General features: G+C 46.4%; 1 protein-coding gene across 2 annotated transcripts in view; it reads right to left on the bottom strand.

Annotated features, from left to right (window-relative positions):
• The window catches only part of ndst3 (N-deacetylase/N-sulfotransferase (heparan glucosaminyl) 3), a 453,737-nt gene that overhangs the window by 21,545 nt on the left and 405,404 nt on the right, over positions 1-26,788 (bottom strand). For both annotated transcript variants that reach the window (XM_085962751.1, XM_085962758.1), the window contains exons 9-11: positions 20,361-20,484; positions 4,550-4,724; positions 4,275-4,445 (exon numbers count right to left, since the gene is read on the bottom strand). In XM_085962751.1, coding sequence (XP_085818877.1) covers positions 4,275-4,445; positions 4,550-4,724; positions 20,361-20,484 — 470 coding nt within the window. The remainder of the gene's footprint in view (positions 1-4,274; positions 4,446-4,549; positions 4,725-20,360; positions 20,485-26,788) is intronic.

Below are 26,788 nucleotides of genomic sequence, written 5' to 3'. Positions count from 1 at the left end.
GAGGAACCTGATGTCCCAAAGAGGCGTTATCCAGACAGAATCAGGAAGCCTCCTCAAAGACTGAACTTATAATTGCTTAACTTCAACCAATGTATCTAGCAACCGTAATTGTAATTGTAATTAGTTATTATTTAGTTGTTAAATGAATGTTATGTACTGTTTATCTAAAAGGGGAGGAATTGTTGTGTATGCACCTTTAAGGGAGTAACTGGTCTCAGACTGCAGTACCAGCAGTGACCACCCCTGTATAAAAGGCCCTAGCAGGCTTCTGTAGTTTCAGTTTCCAGGTTGTCTCCATTCAGTAAAGACTTGTTATAATCAACTCCTGCAGTCCGTGTCTCAATTATACACGGACATAATAAAAGGCACACATAAGACAGTCACTAAGGGAATGCACGAGGGTGATTAGTTGATTTCTTGATGTAATCTTGGATGCATATATGGACAAAGTTGGATTGGAAAGTTTGCTTTGTGGTGGCTTTTATTTCAGCATCGTGGCCAAGAGGACACTGTGATGGTCAATAATAGAGGGAAGGTAAGGTGTGGGACAAATGTTGAAAGGGGAATTGGGGTTGTGTTCACTGCTACCGCAGGCAGATGATTCCATCCCAGATATCCCAGCCAGAAAGGAGCTGTCTGGGTTGCATCCTTTCTTCCGCTTCCTCCTCTTCTGCTTCCTCCTCTTCTGCTTCTTCCGCTTCTGCTACTTCTGCTTCTGCTGCTTCCGCTTCTGCTGCTTCCGCTTCTGCTGCTTCCCTCTGCGAGCAACTTGTCCTCTTTGCTGCCAATGCTTCATTTCCATGTGCCCCCCAGGACTGTGAGCAAGTTGTTTTCTCAAAGGCAAAATACTGCAGATGCTAGAAAGCTGAAATTAAAACAGAAACTGCTGGAAATACTCAGCAGGTCTGGCAGCATCTCGACCTGAAACATTAACTCTGTTTCTCTTTCCATGGATGCAGCCTGACCTGCTGAGTATTTCCTGCATTTTCTGTTTTTTCAGTGGCCTTCCTTTACCATCCAAAGCCTTGCAAGCATCCAGCAGCACTCCCTACACAAGTTTAACAACTTTTTAAATGTATTGCACCAAGCCACTACTTCAACAAAATATATTACCTGAAAGATGTGTGTGTTCCTTTAAGAAGCCCTGACAGCATCTCAGCAGGGCTGCTACACGCACGTTCTTCCGTGCGTAGTTAGGAGAAGACGTTATGGCAAGCGGCAGCGTCCAAAATAGCAGTTATGGTATCAAATCAGGCGTTGCACGCCGATTGACATCACAACTTGTTCATTTGAATTTGAGAGGCACATCACAGGCAACAGCAACGCTATGGCCCTCACCAAAACGGTGTGCCGTGCAAGAAGCGGCTGCCATTTTTTAAAGAAATCCGGCACTAAGGTAGGGCATTTCTAGGCCCACAGGTTGTGAGCAGAGCTCCACTCGGGCACACATGGGGCAGAGTTCTGATTTCCTTGATCAGTGAGTGGTGCAAGTATATATTTGGAAGTTTGTTTAGCCTTCTTTTGCAGCAGCTATCAAAATCATACATGTGTAAAATTGGTACCCATTATCTAACTGTACCATAAAGAGAGCGTGAATCAGAGCAAATTTTCCACATACAGAGGGAGGCATAAGAACAACATCAAATTTGCCCTGCCTCTCTTAGTACAGACAAAGGAATGGATCAAGTGGTGTGGCATTGTGAATGCTGACTGCTCCTTTGTGGCTAGGATTAATTTCTTTCCCAATCCTCATTGGTAACTTCTCCACTAGTACTTATAGAATCATAGAATGGTTACAGCAAGGAAGGCCATTCGGCCCGTCGAGCTCATGCCAGCTCTCTGCAAGAGCACTTCAGCTAGTCCCACTCCTCCGTCCTTTTCCCATAGCCCTGCAATTTTTTTCCCCTCAGGTACTTAGCCAATTCCCTTTTGAAAGCCATGATTGGGTCTGCATCCACCACCCTTTCAGGCAGTGCATTCCAGATCCTAACCACTCGCTGAGAAAAAATGTTTTTCCTCATGTCGCCTTTGGTTCTTCTGCCAATCACCTTAAATCTGTGTCCTCTGGTTCTCAAAGCTTCTGCCAATGGGAACAGTTTCTCTCTATCTACTCTGTCCAGACCTCTCATGATTTTCAACACCTCTAACAAATCTCCTCTCAATCTTCTCTGTTCTAAGGAGAACAACCCCAGCTTCTCCAGTCTGTCCACGTAACTGAAGTCCGTCATCCCTGGAATCATTCTCGTAAATCGTTTCTGCACCCTCTCTAAGGCCTTCACATCCTTCCTAAAGCGCGCTGCCCAGAATTGGACACAATACTCCAGTTGAGGTCGAACCAGTGTTTTATACAGGTTCATCACAATTTCCACGCTTTTTTACTCTCTACCTCTATTCATGAAGCCCAGGATCCCGTAACCTTTATTAACTGCTTTCTCAACATGCCCTGCCACCTTCAACAATTTGTGCACATATACCCCTATTCATGCACCCCCTTTAGGATTGTACCTTTCAGTTTATATTTCCTCTCCCCATTCTTTTTACCAAAATGTATCACTTTGCACTTTTCTGTGTTAAAGTTCATCTGCCACGTGTCCGCCCATTCCACCAGCCTGTCTATGTCCTCTTGAAGTCTATCACTATCCTCCTCACGGTTCACTATACTTCCAAGTTTTGTGTCATCTGCAAATTTTGAAATTGTGCCCTGTACACCCACATCCAAGTCATTAATATATATCAAGAAAAGCAGTGGTCCTAGAGCTGACCCCTGGGGCACACCACTGTATACCTTCCTCCAGTCTGAAAAACAACCGTTCACCACACTCTCTATTTCCAGTCACTTAGCCAATTTCGTATCCATGCTGCCACTGTCCCTTTTATTCCATGGGCTTCAAGTTTGCTGGTAAGCCTATTATGTGGGACTTTGTCGAACACCTTTTAACACCACATTGTACACCACATCAACCACATTGCCCTCATCAACCCTCTCTGTTACCTTATCAAAAAATTCAATCTCGTTGGTTAAACACAATTTGCCTTTAACAAATCTGTGCTGGCTTTCCTTAATTAATCCACATTTGTCCAAGTGACTGTTAATCTTGTCTCTGATTATTGTTTCTAAAAGCTTCTCCACTGCCGAGGTGAAACTGACTGGTCTGTAGTTGCTGGGTTTAAGCGAGACAGAATTGATAAGAGGTAGCTCTCAAATCAGCACGAATGCCAGCAGCCCAAAGCTGAGTCCTGGGAGAAGGGGTGGAGCCGATCGCGAGTACTATAGAATTGAGGATGCACTCCTGCACCTCCTGGTTTCACAGGAACAATTTTTTCAAATTGTCTTTTTAAAGCTTACCTTTAGGAGGCCCGATGTCTGCTGCTCTTATCACAATCCAATTTGGTAGATGGTGCCTAAAATAGCTGTTCGGCCCCTCATTTCCATATGTAAGGGACCGAATGAATGTTTTAGGTGTCCACCAAGAACGCGTGAAAAATGGCTCAACCCAATATATCGGGTTGGACGTCTTTCGGGTGCCCTTGGTGCGCCGAACATTGGTCCCCAAAATTGACCCACGTGCGTTCATTTAATGCCCATAAGAAAGGAACAACGAGGTTCAATTTCTACACACATATATTAGCCAGAGTACAGAACCAGAGCAAAATGGCTGCAGGAACAGATACTGCCTGACAGTGTAGCAGGAATAAACACCTCAATATTAACCCCAATGATGGCGGGACAGGGTCGAGGGGTGGGGTAAAGAGTTAAACACGGGAAGTGCGTTCCCAACACTTGCTCGCCGCCTTTTTTACGGCAGCAGGTATTGGGTGTCCTGCTGTTGAGAGGCGGAACATTAAATATAGCAGGAGTGCTCCCACCGGCCCCTCAAGGAAGCCTTCAGCCTCCCCCAGCCACCATCGCCAGCCTCTCCCACCAGTTCTCCCGACTGCCGACCTCTCTCCCCCATCCCGATCACTGGCTCCCTCCCCCTCTCCCGATTGCCAGGGACTGTCCCCAAAGGTCCTCAGCTGCAGCCTCCTGCCACTGGTGTTCCCTCCTGCCCGCAGACCAGGCTGTCAATGCGACCGGCTACAGGGTGGGAAAAAAATGATAATGAGGTCCTGCCGTTAAGTTCAGCAGGAGCTCTGCATCCCTGGCTATGCCAGTTTCTTCCACCGTAAGAGGAGATTGAAAAATACACAGAGCTTAATAAAACATTATTGGAATATAAATGACATGTCACATGCAATTAAAACAGGTGCTTCTTGCCTGTTTAAGTGCTCACCTGACTAGTAGGGTAGTACGTTAGCCACCTTTCAATATGAGCTGCGTACCAACCAGGCACCAGACACCGATTGTGAAGGGCCCGAAGCTCGGGAACAGCCCGCCGACCTGCCGTGATCACCTCATAAAAGCTATACCGAAGAGCAGCTGGATCTTCATGGGCTCGCTGGTGCTGTGGACATCAGAAGAAATGAAAAATTCAAAGGCGTTCCTGCAACTTTAGTTAAATGGAGGGTGTTAAACATCAGCCTAAGCATGCAGAATTGTCAAGGTTACCTGGTACCAGGAGTAGGCCCGATCTGAAGGATTGATGAGAATGGTGATTATTTTCACCTTTGGCAAGAGGGCTGCAGCTCGTTTCGGAGCATCCTCGGAGTGAAAGTAGTTTGCACTTTTCTCAAACAAAAAGTCTGTGGTCACGTTGGAAGGGATAGGAAAAAAATTCATGTACCTACAAAAATAGAATAGGAGAGGTAAATTTTCATTATTTTGAATGCATAACCTAGAAGGTGCGACACAGCAAACTGGAACTGCAATGTTCTGTGTCTGAAATCCCTAACACAATGAATTCCTTATCTGTGCTATGACAAGGTGATTGGCTGAACTGCCCACCAATCATCTTAGTCAGGTAATGTTGTGCAAAATAAGAATGGCAGGGAAAGTCTTAAAATAAGTATAAAAATGTTTGTGTATCATTTTTACTCCTGTGAACGGTTTTGGACATGATCTGATGGTTCTTGAATATACTGATATTACTTCAACTGGCTGGAAAGCTAACATTTAAAAATGGTTTCTAACAATTGGAAGCCTGATTTCAAATGATTGAGAATTTGGTGTAAAATGAATGGAATAATTTTGGTGACTGGCAGCGAGGAGGGAGCTCACAGTATCCAGAGATTGAGCTCTGAAGAGGAGCAAAGTGAGGATGACGTTCTCCCGCATGGTAAAAGGAAGGAAGGAAGGAAGGAAGGAAGGAAGGAAACAAGGACTTGCATTTATATAGTGCCTTTCATGACCACTGGACGTCCGAAAACACTTTACATCCAATGAAGCACTTTTTGAAGTGTAGTCACTGTTGTAATGTGAGAAACGTGGCAGCCAATTTGCGCACATCAAGCTCCCACAAACAGCAATGTAATAATGACCAGATAATCTGTTTTAGTGATGTTGATTGAGGGATAAATATTGGCCAGGACACCAGGGATAACTCCCCTGCTCTTCTTTGAAATAGTACCATGGGATCTTTTATGTTCACCTGAGGTCTCATCCGAAAGACAGCACCTCCAACATTGCAGCACTCCCTCAGTACTGCACTGGAGTGTCAGCCTAGATTTTTATGCTCAAGTGTCTGGAGTAGGACTTCAACCCAAAACATTCTGATGCAGAGGCGAGAGTGCTACCCACTGAGCCATGGCTGACACTAAGGGAAAGTGGCAAGTTGGATCCAAAATTGGCTTCGCGGCAGGAAGCAAAGGGAATTGGTCGATGGGTGTTTTTGCGACTGGAAGGTTGTTTCAACTGGAGTTCCACAGGGCTCAATACTAGGTCCCTTGCTTTTCATGGTACATATCAATGATTTAGACTTAAATGTAGGATCATGATTAAGAAGTTTGCAGATGATACAAAAATTGGCTGTGTGGTTGATAGTGAGGAAGAAAGCTGTAGACTGCAGGAAGATATCAATGGACTGGTAGGTTGGGCAGAAAAGTGGCAAATGGAATTCAATCTGGAGAAGTGTGAGGTGATGCATTTGGGAAAGGCAAACAAGGCAAGGGAATACACAATAAATGGTGGGATACTGAGAAGCATAGAGGAACAGAGGGGCTTTGGAGTGCATGTCCACAGATCCCTGAAGGTAGCAGGACAGGCAAATAAGGCAATTAAAAAGGCATAGGGGAAGTAAAGATGAAAATATTATTGGCAATGAGAGAATATTAGAGTAGAATGGCAGTTGACATAAAAGAGAACCCAAAAATCGTCTACCGGCATGTAAACAGTAAGTGGGTAGTAAGAGGCGGGGTAGGGCCTATTAGGGACAAAGAAGGTGATATATGCTTAGAGGCGCAGGACGAGGCTAGAATACTCAGTGATTACTTTGTATCGGTGTTTACTAAGGAGGCGGATGCTGCCAAAATATTGGTAGAAGTGGAAAAGGTAGAAGCAATGGAAGGGGTGAAAATTGATAGACAGAATGTACTAGAAAGGCTGGGTATGCTTAGAGTGGTCCAGATGGCTTGCATCCCAGGTTGCTAAGGGAATTGGGGGAGGAGATAGTGGAAGGGCTTGCCATAATTTTCCAATCTTCCCTAGATGTGGGGGAGGTGCCTGAGGATTGGAAAGTGGCAAATGTGACACCATTGTTCAAGAAAGGGTGTAAGGACAATCCTAGTAACTACAGGCCGGTCAGTTTAACATCAGTGGTGGGTGACATGAACCAACTGAGCGGCCCGCGGGTGGCGCTGTCCAGGGAGAGTATAAATACTCGGGCACGGGCCCAGCTTGTGCAGGACATTCTTAACAGGAACTAGTGAGGGACACAACTAGACCTCCATGTTGTAAAACAGTTGATTAAAGCATTGTTTAACACTTAGACCAAGTGCCTAGTAGTTTTCTTACATCAGTGGGTAAAGTTTTAGAAACAATAATCAAGGAAAAAAATTAATGGGCACTTGGAGAGGTTTAAGCTAATTAAGGAGAGCCAACACGGATTTGTAAAAGGTAGATTGTGTTTGACTAATCTAATGGAATTTTTTGATGAAGTAACAGAGAGGATTGATGAAGGGAATGCAATGGATGTTGTCTACATGGATTTTCAGAAGGCGTTTGACAAAGTACCATCTAAAAGACTGGTCAACAAAATTGAGGCTCATGTAATAGGTGGGTCCATGGCAGCTTGGATAAGGAATTGGCTTAAGGACAGAAAACAGTGAGTTGTGGTAAATGGCTGTTTTTCAGATTGGAGAATGGTAGACAGTGGTGTTCCCCAAGTGTCAATGCTGGGGCCACTGCTTTTTTTGATATATATAAATGACCGGGATATTGGAATACAGAGTAGAATTTCTAAATTTGCTGATGACACCAAACTTGGGGGTGTGGCAAACAGTGAGGATGATACCAATCGACTGCAACAGGACATAGAAAGGCTAGCAGAGTAGGCAGACAAGTGGCAGATGGAATTTAATACAGAGAAGTGTGAGGTAATGCATTTTGGCAGAAGGAACAGGGAGAGGCAATATACACTTAATGGCACAGTTTTAAAGAGTGTGCAGGGACAGAAGGACCTGGGAGTTAATGTGCATAGGTCCCTGAAGGTGGCAGGACATATTGAGAGAGTGGTTAACAAAGCATTGGCGATCTTGAGCTTCATAAATAGAGGTATTGAGTACAAAAGTAGAGAAGTTATGCTGAACCTTTATAAAGCGCTGGTTAGGCCACAACTGGAGTATTGCATCCAGTTCTGGTCACCACACTTTAGGAAGGATGTGAAGGCCCTTGAGAGGGTGCAGAGGAGATTTACCAGAATGGTTCCGGGGATGAGGGATCTTAGCTACAAGGACAGTTTGGAGAAGCTGGATTTGTTTTCATTAGAGCAAAGGAGGTTGAGGGGTGATTTGATCGAGGTCTACAAGATTATGACGGGTTTGGATAGGCTAGACAGGGAAAGGCTTTTCCCACTAGTTGATGGTACAAGGACTAGGGGACACAGATTTAAGGTTTTGGGCAAGAGATACAGGGGAGGCGTGAGGAAAAACTTTTTTACACAGTGAGTGGTGAGGACCTGGAACTCGCTGCCCATGGAAATGGTGGAAGTGGAGACACTCCATTTTTTCAAGGGGAGACTGGATAGGCACTTGAGGGAAATAAACTTGCAGGGCTACGGGTATAGAATGGGGGAATGGGACTGACTGGATTGCTCTACAGAGAGCCGGCACGGACTCAATGGGCAGAATGGTCTCCTTCTGTGCCGTTATGACTCTATGGCTTATGACTCTATGACTTTCCTTTATTAACCAAGGCATGGAATGTAACAGTAGGGAGGTTATCCTATAACTGTATAAAACACTAGTTAGGCCACAGCTAGAGTATTACATACAGTTCTGGTCATTGCATTACAGGAAGGATATGATTGCACTTAAGAGGGTATAGAGGAGATTTACAAGGATGTTGCCAGGACTGGAGAATTTTAGCTATGTGGAAAAGTTGGATTGTTTTCTTTGGAACAGAGGAGGCTGAGGGGAGACTTAATTGAGCTGTATAAAATTATTGGGGGCCTAGATAGAGTGGATAGTGAGGACCTATTTCCCCTCGCAGTGAGGTCATTAACCAGGGGACATAGAATTAAAGATAGAAAGACTTGCATTTATATAACGCCTTTCACAACCACTGGACGTCTCAAAGCGCTTTACAGCCAATGAAGTACTTTTGGAGTGCAGTCCCTGTTGTAATGTGGGAAACGCGGCAGCCAATTTGCGCACAGCAAGCTCCCACAAACAGCAACATGATAATGACCAGATAATCTGGAGTTTTTTGTTATGTTGATTGAGGGATAAATATTGGCCAAGACGGCAGGGATAACTCCCCTGCACTTCTTCGAAATGGTGCCATGGGATCTTTTATGTCCAGTTCAGAACCTCTCTGGCCACGAGGGATGTGCCAGAGGACTGGAGAACAGCTAACGTAGTACCATTATTCAAGAAGGGTAGTAGGGATAAACCAGGGAATTACAGGCCAGTGAGCCTAACATCAGTGGTAGGGAAATTATTGGAAAAAATTCTGAGGGACAGAATTAGGCTCCAGTTGGAGAGGCAAGGATTAATCAGGGATAGTCAGCATGGCTTTGTCAAGGGAAGATCATGTCTGACTAACTTGATTGAATTTTTCGAGGGGGTGACTAGGTGTGTGGATGAGGGTAGTGCAGTGGATGTGGTATACATGGATTTCAGTAAGGCTTTTGATAAAATCCCGCATAGGAGACTGGTCAAGAAGGTAAGAGCCAATGAGATCCAGGGTGCCTTGGCACATTGGATCCAAAACTGGCTTAGTGGCAGAAGGCAGAGGGTGATGGTGGAAGGTTGTTTTTGTGACTGGAAGCCTGTGTCCAGTGGGGTACCGCAGGGATCGGTGCTGGCCCTTGCTGTTTGTGGTCTACATTAATGATTTGGATGTGAATGTAAAAGGTATGATCAGTAAGTTCGCAGATGACACGAAAATTGGTGGGGTGGTAAATTGCGAGGAGGAAAGCCTCAGTCTGCAGGACGATATAGATGGGTTGGTCAGATGGGCGGAACAGTGGCAAATGGAATTTAACCCTGAAAAGTGTGAGGTGATGCATTTTGGAGGGACTAACAAGGCAAGGAAATACACAATGAATGGTAAGACCCTAGGTAAGACAGAGGATCAGAGGGATCTTGGTGTGCATGTACATAGATCCCTGAAGGCAGCAGAACAGGTGGATAAGGTAGTTAAAAAGGCATATGGCATACTTGCCTTCATTAGCCGAGGCATAGAATATAAGAGCAGGGAGGTTATGATGGAGCTGTACAAAACGCTGGTTAGGCCACAGCTGGAATACTGTGTGTAGTTCTGGTCGCCTCACTATAGGAAGGATGTGATTGCTTTGGAGAGGGTGCAGAGGAGATTCACCAGGATGTTACCTGGACTGGAGCGCTTCAGCTATGAAGAAAGACTGGACAGGCTGGGGTTGTTTTCCTTGGAGCAGAGAAGGCTGAGGGGGGACCTGATTGAGGTGTACAAAATGATGAGGGGCATAGATAGGGTAGATAGAAAGGAACTTTTTCCCTTAGTAGAGGGGCCAATAACAAGGGGGCATAGATTCAAGGTAAGGGGCAGGAGGTTTAGAGGGGATTTGAGGAAGATCTTTTTCACCCAGAGGGTGGTTGGAATCTGGAACTCACTGCCTGAAAGGATGGTAGAAGCAGGAACCCTCACAACATTCAAGAAGCATTTGGATGAGCACTTGAAATGCCATAGCATACAAGGCTATGGACCAAATGCTGGAAAATGGGATTAGATTGGACAGCGCTTGATGGACGGCGCAGACACGATGGGCTGAAGGGCCTCTTTCCGTGCTGTATAACTCTATGACTCTATGGGGGAGAAATTGGGTGCCGGGCTCATTTGCCGGCACTCGCGAGCGGGGATCGCGCTGTTGCAGGCACCTCTCCCTTAACAGTGGGAGGAAGGCCTGCAGTATCGCAGCGTGCCGTGCCACAGCGTGTGGCGCTGCGGCACGTTGCGCTGCGATATTCAGTTTCAGCGCCCTAAGAGGGACGCGGAGCGCATTGAGCCTCGCCCCGTGTCCCTCGAGGGGCAATGAAACTGAATATCTGATGATCGCTAAAGCCTCGAACGCTGCGCTAAATCCTGCGCTCAGGCGACTTTTGCGCCACTTTGGCGCCCCAACCCAATTTCTAGGCCTATGACTCTATGACAGGGCCTCGGTTTAACGTCTCATCCGAAAGACAGCACCGCCGACAGTGCAGCACTTCCTCAGCACTGCACTGGAGTGTCAGCCTAGATTTATGTGCTCAAGTCCCGGGAGTGGACCCACAACCTTCTGTCTCAGGAGCGAGAGTGCTACCCACTGAGCCACAGCTGACAAAGTAATTGGTAGAAGGATTAGAGGGGAGTTGAGGAAAACTTTTCTCACCCAGAGGGTGGTGGGGGTCTGGAACTCACTGCCTGAAAGGTTGATAGAGGCAGAAACCCTCATCACATTTAAAAAGTATTTGGATATGCACTTGAAGCGTCGTAACCTACAAGGCTACAGATCAAGTGCTGGAAAGTGGGATTAGGCTAGATAGATCTTTTTCAGCCCGCACAAACACAATGGGCCAAATGGCTTCTTCTGTGCCGTAAGTTTTTATGATTCTATGATTTCTGCCGGAAATAGGCGGGGGCCTCGTTAATATATGTAAATTGGAGTCAAATGACATTGTCATCTCTACCCGCGTTGTTACTGTCAGTTCTTCAACCCACCCACAAACTATGGGTTGGGATGCAGCCATTTCCCGTGGTATTAAAAAGGGTTCTTAGTTAGTCAGGCAAAGTTGTAAACAGGGCTGAAGCTTATTTTTACTGCAGCTGCTTGTGTGCTTCGAGCCTCAAAGGCTGCTGTAGGTGTTGTAAAAACTTCCCTGCTGGTAAAACTGCTGCTCTGTCTCACTTCCCATCGAGGTGTTGCCGCAGGCTCAATCAAATTTGGCTGGCCTTTTGGATTACCTGCCCTCCCAATTGATGAACTGCCTATAAGGAGCATGATCAACACTGGTAGCTATTCAATGTAAGTGGACCCAACCACGAAAATTGATCAGGCCTCCCGCCGATCTCATCGAGCAGCAGAGTAGACATCATTGAAGTCAATGCAAATGAAAAGCGGGAGTGATGTAAAATGGGCTGCCAATTCACTAGTGCCCATTTTACATTATCGTTCAAAGTCAATGTTACCCCCAATATGTCTTTAAGTTTCAAATTAGATAGCTAGGGCTGAACACACCCACCTCAAGGGACACAGAACTGCATTGAACTCAAAGTTGCTAGATAGACTGGGGAAACACTTGGAAATGGGATGGGTGAGTCTACGTGGACTCAACAGGAATCAACTGAAATGGACAAAGTAAAAGGATGCTGACACAGGTCATTGTTTGATTTTGAAAAGGAATCCTGGAAGGTGACACTCTGGTGTTGAATTTTCAGGGGGGTTCTCCTGATTGTCCATTCTAACTTTAGCAGAAGATCCACAGGAATCCCAGACAATTGGGGTTCGCGCAGTTCCTCTGGGGTTTCTGCAGATCTTCTGCCAAAGTTACAATAGATGATCAGGAGAACCATTGTGGAATATAATTGGCGGCTCTCTTTAAGGAATATCTGCTTCACACTTAAAATTAAATTATGTTGAAACACTCGTAATAACATAAGAAAGCATACACTTAAAAAGTTCAGTCTACCCTACCATAGAATTTATTGTACCTATTTAATCTGTTGAGGGAACCTTCTGCAAAATATTTCAATGATCCCAAAATTAATTAAATGAAACTCGAGAATATCTTTCCATTCCACGTTTGTGTTATTCAACCCTGGTCACAGCTACATAGGAACCATTGTGTTCCATGCAGTATTTGATTATCTCCGTCTGTTCTTATCCCCACAGCCATCAATCCCATTCTAACCAGAAATTTTTTCCATTTCTTTTCTGAGGGAGGATTAGTTGACGCGGGGCCAACTCATTTTGCTGTGAGTCTGTTCCACTACTCTGAAAGGATTTTTTTTTCACAGTATCTAATCTTATTTGAGGGTTGTTAATTTTGTATGTGCCCTCTAGTTCTGAGGTCACAGTCAAAGTTAAATCGCCTGTATACTTCTTCACTATTTATGCTTCTCATTATTTTAAAGACCTGCAACATTTCCCCCCCGTTAACTTTTCTCCAATGAAAATAAGTTTAGTCTAAGTCTCTCTGAATAAATTTGAGCCCTAGGTCCTGTTGAGTCTGTGTGTCCCAGTTATGCTTAGGATCAATCACTGGACACAGACAACAAGAATAACTTTTAACAGGTCTTTACTATTCGGAGGTCAGGGCTGAACTGCCCAGCAAGTCCCTACACAACACTTATATACCGGTGTGGTCATCACCGGTATTACAGTATACAGCAGCCAAGAGAAAGTAGTACATCTCTTAAGGTAGTTCTCTTAAGGTGGAACAGGTTACATACACCACAATCCTCCCTTTTTAGCTTAACAGTTATATCCCCATTTAACATAACATAATAACATATATATATATACAACTTCATGCAAAACAGTTCAAAGATTCAGTCTCTGAGGAGGCCTCCTGATTCGAGTTGGATAACGCCTTTCAGGGGTCTCTGATTCTCGTTGTTGGGGTGACTCATCTAGTTGGTCTCTTATGGATTGGACATCATCATCAGGTACATTCACTTCTGAGGTAGATGCTTCAGGTTCACTAACTTCTTCCACGGTTGTCTCTGCCGTAACCATGGGTTCGACCCTTGTTCTCGATTCTACCAGTTGGTCAGCATGACGCCGTATTACATTTTCACCAATATCTACCGTGTACATCAGGGGTCCTTGTCTGGCCCAAATTGTTCCAGATTGCCATTTCTCATTTTTATAGTCCCGGGCTAACACTGGTTGTCCTATTTCGAAACTCCGAGTGGTCTTGTTATTTATATGCTGGAACTGTTTGTTTTCAACTTCCCTCCGCACATTTGGTTTTAACAAGTCCAACCTGGACCGCAACCTCCTGTTATAGAACATCATGGCAGGACTTTGGTTTGTCACTGCATGAGTGGCGTTTCGATATGCCAGTAGGAATTTGTCCACCTTGTGTTGTAGTGGAATCTGATCTTCGCTCATGGCCTTTATTGCTTTTTTTGAATGTTTGTACAAATCTCTCGGCCAACCCGTTTGTAGCCGGATGATATGGGGCAGAGGTATAATGTTTCACCCCATTCTTCTTCATGAATTTCTGGAATTCTTCTGACACGAACTGCGGTCCATTGTCTGAACATATTTGTTCTGGCAATCCATTTCTTGCAAATATCGTTCTTAGCACCGCGATCGTCTTTTCCGAGGTAGTGGTAGTCATCTTAATCACTTCTGGCCATTTAGAATGTGCGTCCACCGCAATTAAAAACATGGAGTCCATGAATGGACCAGCAAAGTCAATATGTACACGTTGCCATGGGGTTGAAGGCCATTCCCATGGATGCAGCGGTGCAATCGGAGGTGCATTTTGCACTTTTTGGCACCCTGAGCAGCTTTTCGTCAGATCCTCTATCTGTTGGTCGCTACCCGGCCACCACACATAAGCCCTAGCAAGGCTTTTCATCTTGACTCCCCCCAGATGACCTTCATGCAGTTCCTTTAGAACTCGCTCTCTTAACTTAGGAGGAATAATCACCCTTGTTCCATACATCAATGTTCCTTGACAGACGGACAGCTGTTCTCGTCTTGCTGAGAATGCCGGTAACAGTGGATCACCATGTGCTGGCCATCCCTTCACTGTCACTTCGTAGACCCGGGACAGTGTCGGGTCGTTCCTGGTTTCTCTTTCAATACTTGCATTGGTGACTGGTAAACATTCGATGATGGTCGAGTGAAATAACTCAACAGGGTCAACCGTCGGTGCCTCCTCCTCTGTAGGTAGTGGCAGGCGCGACAGCCCATCAGCATTACCATGCTACTTTGTACCTTTGAATTCAATCTGATATTGATGTGCCCCTAGGAAAAGGGACCATCTCTGGAGTCTCTGTGCTGTCATCACCGAAACACCCTTCTTAGGGTTAAAAATGGATACCAACGGCTGGTGGTCTGTCAGAAGCATAAACTTTTGGCCCTGCAGGTAATGATTAAACTTCTTTACTCCCCACACAAGGCTGAGAGCCTCCCTATCTATCTGAGCATAGTTGCGCTCCGCGGAGGTCAATGATCTGGATGCGAACGCGACTAGCCTCTCCAGGCCATTTGGCAACTTGTGTGAGAGTACTGCCCCAATACCATATGGAGAAGCATCACAAGCCAAACGAATAGGCAGCGTTGGGTTGAAGTGAGCCAACACTTCCTCTGAGGTGATCAATGCCTTGCTTTTGCGAAAGGCCCTCTTACAGTCCTCGCTCCACTTCCATTGTACTCCCTCCTGCAAAAGAGCGTTCAGCGGGTGCAGCACCGTGGATAAATTTGGCAGAAACTTATGGTAATAGTTAATCAACCCTAGGAACGACCTCAACTGGGATACATTATCCGGAGCGGGAGCCTTCACAACAGCTTCGATCTTGTCAGGAGACTTATGAAGCCCCTCCTGGTCAATGACATGACCACAGTACGAGATCCGCTTCTGAAAGAACTCACATTTCTGGCGATTAACTCGAAGTCCATATTCTTTCAATCTGGTGAGCACCAGTTCCAAATTTGCAAGGTGTTCCTCGTCATCATCTCCTGTAATCAGAATATTGTCCAGGTAACATTGTGTGCCTGGAATTCCCTGTAATACCTGCTCCATGGCCCTCTGCCAAATTGCTGGAGCCGATGCCACTCCAAAAACCAGTCTATTATACCGGTACAAGCCTCTATGCGTGTTGATCGTGAGATACTGGCGTGACTCTTCCTCAACTTCCATCTGTAAGTACGCCTGCGCCAGGTCTATCTTGGTGAAGTGTTTCCCGCCAGACAACGAAGCGAAGATATCCTCAATCCGCGGAAGCGGATACGGCACCATGTGAAGCACCGGATTAACAGTGATCTTGAAATCTCCACAGATGCGAACCTTCCCCGGTTCCCCCGGCTTGTTGCTCGATGAACGCTTCATGACGGGAACAATGGGCGTAGCCCACTCACTCCAGTCTACCTTAGACAGTACTCCTGAATGTTCTAGCCCTTCCAGCTCAGCTTCCACAGCAGGTCGTATCGCATAAGGTACCGGTCTGGCTTTGAAAAATTTTGGGTTTGCATGTTCTTCAACCTTGATGTTTGCCGTAATTCCTCTCAGTGTTCCCAGTCCCTGTTGGAACACCTCTTTAGCATCGTCCAATATTCTGGACAATCGTTTAGGTTTGACATCTTTTTTACCGGAATCTACCGTTAGTGCTTTTAAGGAATGCCAGTCCATATTTATTTTCCTAATCCACTCCCGTCCCAGGTGGACCTCCCTCAGGTAGCACATATAAGTCCATTCCTCGGCTTTCTTTGCCCTTGTGGACCACCTTTACCCCTATCTTCCCGATGGGGTATACTCTTTGCCCCGTGTATGTTTTCAATACAATCTCCGTATCCCGTAGGGGAATATGTGGGAATAACCTTTTGCAATCTTGCTTATTCATGACCGTCAATGCCGATCCAGTGTCCAATTCCATCTTCACTTGGACTCCTGCTATCTGAAGTGTGACCCAAATTGTTTGGAGGTCTGCTTCCTTACCAACATTGTGTACTCTTAGACTACCCAGTTCATTACTGCTGGAGTCTGAATCTGACTTCTGTTCGTTCGAACTGTTCTCCGTCACCTTGTGTACCTTTCTGTACTTTTCCTGCGGTGACTTTTTGTTGCTGGTCTTCTTTCCTGACCGGCATACTTTAGCTATGTGACCAAGCCTGCCACATTTTCTGCATTCCTGATTTTTGAACCAGCACTGGTTCTGATCGTGCGTTGTCTTTCCACAACGATAACATTTTACTGTACCCAAGACCATTTGATTGGTGCTGAGTTCCGGTGACCGTAGCTGCATTTCCGCCGTGCCTCTCGCTGCGGCTTCTTGCGATGCTGCAATAGTGACAGCTTTATCAAGCGTAAGATCATTCTCCTCAAGCAGTCGCTTTTGTGTTCCTTCTTTTAACAATCCACACACAAATTTATCTCTCAGCGCATCTGCTAGTCCTGTTCCAAACTGACAGTACTTCGATAGCTTACGCAGTTCAATTAAAAATTCAGCGTTGCTTTCGTCTTTCAGCTGCGTTCTTCTGTAAAATTTAAATCGTTCCGCTATCATCAGCGGCGTGGGGTTTAAATGATTTTCAGGACAGTAACAATATTCGCGAAAGTCTGATCCGCCGGTTTATTTGGTGATAGAAGGTGCTTCAATAGCCTGTATGTCTTCGCACCCATTGAGCTTAATAAGGTTAGTGCTTTCTCATCATCTGGTACCTTATTTGCTTTACAATAAACTTCCATGCGTTCTACATACGTGGTCCAATCTTCGATATCGCTATCAAAGGTATTAATGTTCCCATGTTTAGGCATCCTTGCAAGTTTTTTAATTTTTCTTTTTCTCAAAATGGCGGCTTCCCGCGCTTGTCATCTTCCCCCGCCTACTAAAATGGCGGCTTCCCGCGCTTGGCGGTCTTTCCCGCACTCGTCTTCTTCCCCCGCCGACTACAATGGCGGATTCCCGCGTTTGCCTTCTTCCCCCGCTGGCTGCAATGGCGATTGCCTTGCTGCTGCCGTTCTCGCCTCCCCAGCGGTTCTCAATTCCCCGACGCTGCTTTGCCTCGCAGCCCCGCTTGCAGCCCGGTCCTTTACACCGGCTGCGTTTGAGTTCTCTGCGGCTCTCGTGCTTTAAGCTGCCCCAGTCGCTGCGCCTCTCGGCCTCGATTGCAGCCCGGCCCTTTTTACCGGCCGTGGTCAAGTTCTCCGCCCTTATTCCTCCGTTTTCCCTCCCCTACTCCACAGCCAACGCGGCCGACTTTCTGCTCGTGTCGCTGATCGGCTTACCCACCACCGTGGTAGAAGGGATGATCACTGCCTGTCGCTGATGGAGGGCTTCGTGGTCAGGATTTTCCTTTTTAACCCGGGTTCTCGATGCCTCCCGTGCGATGGTGCTCAGCAGGATGATGAGGGCGGATGCCTCTTCTCGACGCCCGTTCTGAGGACGAAGCTGCCTTGGATGTAAAACTGCCGCAGGGTAAGATCGGACTCGTCGCCACTGTTGAGTCTGTGTGTCCCAGTTATGCTTAGGATCAATCACTGGACACAGACAACAAGAATAACTTTTAACAGGTCTTTACTATTCGGAGGTCAGGGCTGAACTGCCCAGCAAATCCCTACACAACACTTATATACCGGTGTGGTCACCACCGGTATTACAGTATACAGCAGCCAAGAGAAAGTAGTACATCTCTTAAGGTAGTTCTCTTAAGGTGGAACAGGTTACATACACCACAGGTCCGAGCATCACCTTTGGTACTTATCTCTGACTCCTCACAAATGCAGCAATGTTATTTTGGAGGTAGTGTGCCTCAAACTACACGCAATATTGTAAATGCATTTAAATGGAGTTGAGTCGATTTTGTTTCTGAAAATTCTGTGGCAAACAGCAATACCTCAATGTTACTGATTATGGAATCATATTTCATCTCCCCCCCAGTTTTGTTAAGTTGTTTTTGCCTCTGCCACAGATCAAGTTCTGCGATCCAGCATTTCCACCCTGGGAAATTGCGGTTGTGCAGTCCATTAGTTTTAACGGATAGAAAATCATGGGCTGCACGCCTGAGATTTCCTGAGATGGACTCCCTTTGGAATCACCCTGGCCATTCCAAGACCATCATCTGGCAATGAGACTGTATAAGGCACTAAAGTATTATGCACTGTCATGGTCACCATAGTATAGCAACGACAACTAGGTATTGAAGGCAACACAACTGAATCTTTGGGTGGTGAATCTTTGCCTCTGGGGTGGTGAATCTTTGGAATTATCTACCCCAGAGGACTGTGGAGGCTCAGTCATTGGGTATACAGGAAACTTTGTGCTATCCGGCACCGACGGGACCGAGCTGTTGCCGTTCCCTCAAAACTGCCGAACAAACCAGCGTTAATGTTGAAGCATGCGGACCGTATCTGGCAACAAACACTGTTGCTTAGCAACAGCTTCTAAACAGTCGACCGTACCTTGGAAGCGTCTCTGTTGCTTAGCAACAGCTTCAGAGAGACTTTGCATAGCCTTACTGTTGAAAAAAAAGCCACGAGAAGAAAAAAAACCTAACAAAACGGCTCCTGATTTTTGCCGGTGGCTCGAGCTTGCCGGACATTTAGCCTCCAGATTACACAAAGTTTCCTGTATTCAAAACAGAAGTCGATAGATTTCTGACTAGTAAGGACATCAAGGGATATGGCGATAGGGCCAGCGAATGGAGTTGAGGCAGATCAGCCATGATCTCATTGAATGGTGGTGCAGGCTCGAAGGGCTGAATGGCCTACTTCTGCTCCTATTTCTTATGTTCTTATGTTCTTATGACACCTAGCTTAAGGCATATGAACTATGAGGACAGATTGAAGAGTCTGAAATTATTTACTCTGGAGGAGAGCAGGCTCGTGGAAGATATTATTCCAATATTCAAGATTCTTAAGGGAATTTGATGAATTGAAACCTAATGATTTGTTTGAATTGCCACAAACTCCAGAACCAGGGGACACTGGCTCAAGCTTAGTAAAGGGCAGGAGCACAGACAGTTCTGATTTAACTACTTTATGCAGAAGTTGGTGAACTCATGGAATGGGTTGGCTCGGGCCGGCAGTGGAGGCAGATAGGGGTCATAGAATGATACAGCACAGAAAGAGGCTAGTCAACCCATTGGATTGATTTTAACTTTTGGATGACTGACTGGCAGAGTGCACCGGCTGATCGCCTGTAACCGCGACAAGGTGGTGGGCACAATTCTGAGGCACCAGCATTATTATGAGCATCTCAATGCAGCTGGCCGGATTGAGGCCTCCCACTATCGGGCCACCCCGTCCAGCAGCAAGTTGAGTGCGACGGTCCCGGGGCAACAGCGGCCCAGATTTTTTGGGGGCTCGGAGAAACAGTCCTTCTCATCCTGGCCCTACAAAAATAATTCCAGACTTATCTTGGCTGGGCCTGTTTGTCTCCATCGCCTGCGGAATTGGTCAGAAGAGCAGGGCAGTTCTCCCTGGTGTCCAGGCCAATATTTATCCCTCAACCAACATCACTAAAAAACAGATTATCTGGTCATTATCACACTGCTGTTTGTGGAATCATACTGTGCGCAATTTGGCTGCTGCATTCCCTATATTACAACAGTGACTACACATAAAAAACAACTTAATTGGTTGTAAAACATTTTGGGCCGGCCTGAAGTGTAAAAAGGCTGTATATAAATGCAAGTTCTTTCATTTTCTTTCTTTCCATTTCTGTATTTCTCTATAGTTCTGATGTTTGACAATGTGACTTTTGAATTGGCTGCTAAATTGCATAAAACCCCACAGGTTGATTGGTTCGCTGATTTCAAAAACTCACCTTGTGGGGAAATCACAGACAGAAACTGCTGACTTACTGGGCCATGTTACTGCACATTAGCATGCCAATTCATTTGTTTTGCTATCAGGCTGCCTAATTTTATAACAGAACTACATAATCTTGAGGTTACATGTTAATGTACCTTTGTAAAATAATTTGAAAATCTTTGGAATCCACAGAAATGTTCCATCATCATGGAGGCCCAACATAGAACTCAAGCTTACAAACAAATAATTAATACCTTCACAGATCTAATAAAGACTTCCTTCATTATAAAAAAAGCCCTTTGCTTGATCTCTTATCTTACCAGTCAATTCCCCTGTGATAAGCATTCCCATTGAAGAACTGCACTTCTTCAAAGGTCTTTGGGTTGGGGAAATTACTGGTGATGGCTGGATGCATAATTAGGAACAAGTACAAAGCTGTGGTGCCTGAGAACAGAAAATATTAGAAAACTTATTGATGTATTTGCGTAGAAATGACCACCCTCCCATCCATGACATTTTGTCAGCGGAGCTTCTTTCTGCAAGCATTTATTCTTTGAAAGAACTGCAAATATGCTGCGCTGTGAAATGCTAGGTTATTTAATTAGAACACAGCAATTACTGAACATTAGCATAAGTCAGTTATTACCATTTTTACCACATGATTGGTAAAACAGCATAGAACAAGTCCCAGTGACTAATTAAAAGACACATTTACCATTTCAGGCTACCACTGACATTGCTAATATAGTCGACATCACTTAAGTGGATGGCTATTAAAGGATATTTGTACTGGAAGAGAAATTTAAAATTTAAAACAGCAATCTACAGCCGTTATATTTAATGCCACTAACTGAATAATCTAAGCTGTGTACGACTGATGTCTACTTCTTTTTTGATCCTTTGAATTGTACTCAGTCAGTTAAATGTAAAAAATGTGTAGTACTTTATATTTTAGACAGCCTTCTATTGTAAGTAAAAGCTTGCTATATATTGCGCCACTCAAAACAATTACTAATGATTTGCAGTGCACTTCTGAGATGTGAATAAAAATATTGTTGGAAAATAAGTTATTTGCTAAATAGATACTGACATGCATTTGTTGGTAATGGTCCAGCTTTATCAAAGCTATAGAAAAACCTTCAGGTAAACGCTTCATATGATTAATGGGAAATAAGTGCAAGACCTTAATGGAAAATATGAGTTATTGATTGTCACCCATCTTAAAGCCAAACTGTCCTATCAAACATGAGGGATAATTTTAACCTAAGCTACTTGGCGAGAAATTAACAGGATCAGAGTGTCAGTCCATTTTACACACATACGATTAGACTTCCATTAAAGCCAATCAATCGATCGCCTGTATCAGTATGGGTGCATCATAGGCACCTGCAAGCGGATGGTGGGGGGGTTGCAAAATGCGGCACTTGACAGCTGCAGGGGATAATGCTGGTGGGATCGGCTGAACATTGCAAGAACTGTGGCAAACGACCCGCTTAATAAGAGGGCCAATTCCATCGTGAATAGTAACATAGGCCGGAATTTTCTGGCGTCCGTGCGAGCGCGATTGGAGGCAGGTCGGGAGGGAAATTTGAAAAACCTTGGAGGGGGTCAGGAACCCGCCGTCATCCCGCCCCCACGCCCCTTTCCCTCGGGTGCGTATGACGTCGCAGCAGAGGCGGCCAAGGTAATTTAGATCATTGTGAAGTACTTGTCAGACCCTTAAGCGTCTTTTTAACCTACGGGAATCATGCAGCTCGGGAACCACATCTGTCAACCTGAGGCTGATCTTGAGCGGCCATTGATCCACCTCATTCATGCACAGCATGAAAAGTACAATAAAAACTCCCACCTGACAGCTGATCATTTTCCTAAGGCAGATGCTGTTGCTGAGTGCATTGTCAGCACAGATTTAGTTTTCTAGAGGTTGCAAGTGTTTCTAGCAAAGTTGGGATCCACTATCACCTCATTGATAGAACCTATCACACCATTGACAGATTGGTCCTCTGATCTCTACTTGATCTGTCATCTATAATATCAGCATGGGTGCCGTTTATACTTTCTCACCTTGGTCCACAGAATTGGACCACGATGAGCCCCAACACCAGCAGCACCAACAACAACACCACCAAACTTCTCCTCAACCATATGATGCTGCACAGGACAGAGGGCATCAGTGCAGGGTTGCACCGCACCAGAGGCGATACCCCCAACACAGGGTATACAGGCAGAGGATGAGCTTCCTCAACATGACGGAGCAGCAGTGCCAAAGTAGGCTCAGGCTATCATGCCAGGTCATCACAGACATTTGCACATTGCTGGAGCAAGACCTGCAGCCCAGAGGAGCAGGTGGATTAGCGCTGCAGGAGGAGCAAGGCTCTGAGTGACAGAAAGACTTATGAAATAATACTGAGCGGCCTACAGGTGGCGCTGTCCAGGGAGAGTATAAATACTCGGGCACGGGCCCAGCTTGCGCAGGACATTCTTAACAGGAACTAGTGAAGGACACAATTAGACCTTCATGTTGTAAAACAGTTGATTAAAGCTTTGTTTAACGCTTAGGCCAAGTGCCTTGTAGTTTTCTTATGTCACTGAGTACATAGCCTCTTCAGAGGAGGAGGAGTAGCAGGAGGAGCCTGCGGTCCAGATCCCACCAGCACCCATGCACATTGCTGCCCGGGAGGCCAGGGATGGCCTCATCATGGCCAGATTTATTTAACTTCAGGCATTACACCCATATGGTGCCACATGCTGTGCCAGGTGCCCACCATCCCACAGCAACACCATAAAGCATTCCTACAATGACCAAGCCATTCCTTTCACACTGATCACTATTGCTGGAGGTAACGTTATGTCTCCCACTCACGAAGCCACTTCCAAAGTTGCAAATTTGTCCATGACCGGAAAGTGGTGAAAATAAATATTTTTATCTGTGACATCACAGTAACGGAAACTTTACACAAACATTTATTAAAACACCCATGTGCTTACCCTTGTGCATCTACTTGTGTTTCATCTTTCTCTTATGCATGCTTCTATGAGGTGCATCCCCTGTGGCTTCAGCAGAGGTTGAGGCAGGCTGCTCACTTCCCTGCTGTGACTGCATAGACACTTTTGGCAGACATCCTCTGCAGGGGCAGACTCGTCCATCTGGGGCTCTGACTGAGGGACAGGCAACGGGGGAGAAGTGTGAGCATTTGAGAGGAGCCCCCACTTCCATGTCCCCTCTCACCATCATCCCTCTCATGGGTCACCCGCACTTCCCTGCTAGTAAGGAGCTGGAGAGCAACTTGCTGCACAGCAGTGGGGCCATGAGGACCCACGTCTATGTTGACATTCTTTCTAGAGAGGAGGTCTATGAGCCTCTGCCATCTATTCTCCATAGATAGCCATCTATTCTCCACAGAGACCATGTGCTCTTGTGAGTGGAGCATTAGCTGCTCCATGTAGGTGACCATCCTTTCCATGGAAGAGCCTACAGTTGCCACCGCCTGCGACACGGTGGTGCTCATGTTGGAGATGGACTCCTCCATCTTCTGCACATTTGCAGACATCGCGGTCGCAAAACTTGTCAAAGCCCCCTTCACGTCTTCCTGCACCTCCAGGATCGCCCTTTTTCTGGATGGCCCCCGAGGCTCAGCGTCTGCATGCAGCTGAGCAGAGCTGGGAGTGTCCTGCACCCTCCGGCAAGGAGTCTCCACTGCTGTCCCTGTCTCCACCATCTGCTCTTGCTCACTTGTGACTTCTGAGGCACCAGGTGACAACACTGCTCTATCTACCCACTGAGGTGTGCGTATCTGCATTGGTGCTGGGTGCCCTTATGTCTGGTGGCGGTGCGCCCTCAGAGGCTGGAGGCTCCTCTGAGGAATCATCTTCCTTTTCTTCCTGGACAGTGGTGGGTGGGGGGGGGGGCAGGAGGGGATGTGTGTGGGGGGAGCTCTTCATGGACCTGTGGGACAGTAAAGAGATGAGTTAGATATGTAATATCAAGGATGGGTAACAATACCATTATGCACATGATGAACATTCACTGGCTGCTGACATCAGTCCCCATATGAGTGACTGCTGTATGCCATGTGGCTGTATGAGATGTAATTCTGTCACCAGGTTGCAGAGATGTCCCCCTCTCTCCGTCTCCCACCTCCAGCTGCTCTGCGATTCCTGACATTTCCAGGGCCAACTCCTCTGCTGTTGTTAAGGTGGCCAATGATGGAGGGCCACCTCCGGTTCTCTCCTTCTCCCTCTTATTGTGGGCTCTCTTCCCCTGCAAGGAGGGAAAGAAGAGAAGGTTGAGTGAGAGTGATGGAATGTGTGTAGGGAATGGATGGGTTAGATCTTTAGAGGGTGACTATGATGGAGTGGGGTGGCAATGCCAAGTGGCCTCCTTGTGTGTTGTTATTTGATATGATTGCATTAGGATGAGGGTGCGTGTGAGGGTTGGTTAGTCAGAGGGGGATGTGATAATGTAGATAGAGAGAGAGGGATGGGTGGAGGTGCAAGGTGTGTTGGTGTGAGTAAGGATATGCAGGAGTAGAGTTGGGAAGACAGAGTGATGGGGATGTGATAAGAGGCACAGCAGGATGAAGTTGAGTGTAGCTTTGTACTAATGTTTCCTGATCTAATGAGAACATTGAAATGTTTGCGGCACTGCACCCAGGTCCTCCTGAACACATCCCTGCTGCTGACCTCCTCTGCAATTTGGAGCCAGGCTCCTTTGGTCTGCTGGGGAGGTCTCTTCTACCCATTGGAAGGGAAGAGGACCTCCCTGCGTGCTCTCACTCCCTCCACAAGCAATGTGGAGGGAGTCATCTTTGCCACTCTTTGCAACTCTCCAATGGTGCAGTGCAGTGCCTGCACTATCCTCATGAACCTTCAAATGCAATGTGGCCATGGCTCCTTTAAATATCCCAGCTGAAAATGCGTCAACGATGACGTCATCAGAACCGTCCCATTTAATAGGGCTGGGTAATGCGCAGGGCTACCTTAAGAGGCGCCATTAACGGAAAGTCAATCTCAGGAGCGGGATGGAATGAAGAACAGGGTCGCGACCCACCACAACGACTGCCCGCACACGACCTGCCAAGGTGCAGAAAATTCCGGCCATGGTAACAGTTTTGTGCAGGAGAAGACCTTCGGTCCATCTATTCCACCCAAGTATTGCCTTGGTACATTTCCAATAACCCTGAATCCAATTTGTTAACAAGAACCTTTCTAGTTCCTTCTTGAAACCAATTAAGTTTCTTGTTCCAACGCTCATGCCGATAATCAGTTCTGGAATGTTCCAGGCCAGGATCGTGTCTACACATACACCCCTCCATTGACCTGTACATCGTTACTTTGCCAGAATTGAGGTCACCCGGGACAGGAGCAGCAGGGATCCCAGGAACTGATGCTGTCCTGCTGGCCCCACCTGCTTTGTGATGTCAGGGCTTCAATGTGCCAGACAAATTCCCACCGTTCTTCAGGGCTCACTGATCTCTGTCCCTGAATTCCTAATAAGCTCAGAGCCAAGAGCACAAATTTATAAAATCTGCTGTATAATTCTACTGAAACTCATAGTTGCTCCAACATCAAGCCATCTTCAGATAAGAATCATAGGGTGAATTTCCACATTATGGTGGACGATCGGGTAAACACCTGTTGAAATTCACCGCCCCCCTCACAATCATAGCTTCACTTCACCCTCACAACCTTACCACTGCTGCAAGCCTCACACCCACATCTCACAGCTTTCGCACACTGACAGCTATTCAACTATGGCAGGTACATCACCCAAACACATTGCACCACACTCACTGACACACTTCCCTTTCTCTTGCAGGCCAAGGTCAGTCATAATCGCCAGAAGCAGCAGCAGACAGGCGGGGGGCAAGCCGCAATATAGGCTTTGAGCCAACTGGAGGAGTGAGTGCTGGACATCATTGGACGGGAAGTCACTGAGGCAGTGGCAATGGGCAAAGTTTAAGCCCTTGGGGACAATGGTATGCTCATTCCTAATCCTTCTTTTCACATCCCTCTTCCCCCTCTTCCCAGAATCACTTCTTACTTTCAAGCTGCTGATGCTGTATGCATGCATACCCCACTCCCCGCCACCTCACCATAACCCGACTCTTGTGCCTTTCTGCTTTCAGATAATCAACAACAAGCACCCAAGTATCCTCTCCCCGAGGCGATGCATGAGAGCGAAGGGGGAGAAGAAGAGGAAGAAGAAGCATCTGACACTCGCAGACACCAGCTCAGAAACTGGCACTGCACTGAATTTAGAGGGTAGTGTAGATCTGCACATGGTGAGGCACCGGGCATGAGTGGGCTGCAGCAAGACCAGGGGGAAATGGTAGCTCGGGGGCCAGCTCCCCGGAGGGCGAGTTCGCGCGCGAGTTCTGCTGCATAGGACTTAGATGAGGACCTCGATGGGGCGGCCTTCAGAAGAAGGGTGATGGCCATGCACACTGAATTGCTAGGTGCAATGGCAAGCCTGCTTGAGATCCTTTTGGCAATGTCAAGGAGCATGGAGGAGTCTGCCTCCAACATTGGACGGGGCTTTGCGCAGAGCTTGAAGCTCATGATTTCCAGCCTGGAAATGATGGACAACTCCAGGAGAGACTGTGTCGACCCAGACCTGATGCTGCGTGTGATGGGCGATCTGGCAGCTTCCATTGCAGCACAGGCAGAAGCGATGCAACGTCTTAGTGCTGTAATGCAGTCTATGCTTGGTGGCATCCAATCTCAGACTGCTCTCATGCAATCTCAG

This window comes from Somniosus microcephalus, chromosome 2 (assembly GCF_052327205.1).
Source record: "Somniosus microcephalus isolate GS21.2 chromosome 2, FLI_Smic_1.0, whole genome shotgun sequence".
Taxonomy (NCBI): Eukaryota; Metazoa; Chordata; class Chondrichthyes; order Squaliformes; family Somniosidae; genus Somniosus; species Somniosus microcephalus.
The sequence above is the reverse complement of the archived record's forward strand: the minus strand, read 5'-3'. Positions and strand labels throughout refer to the sequence as shown.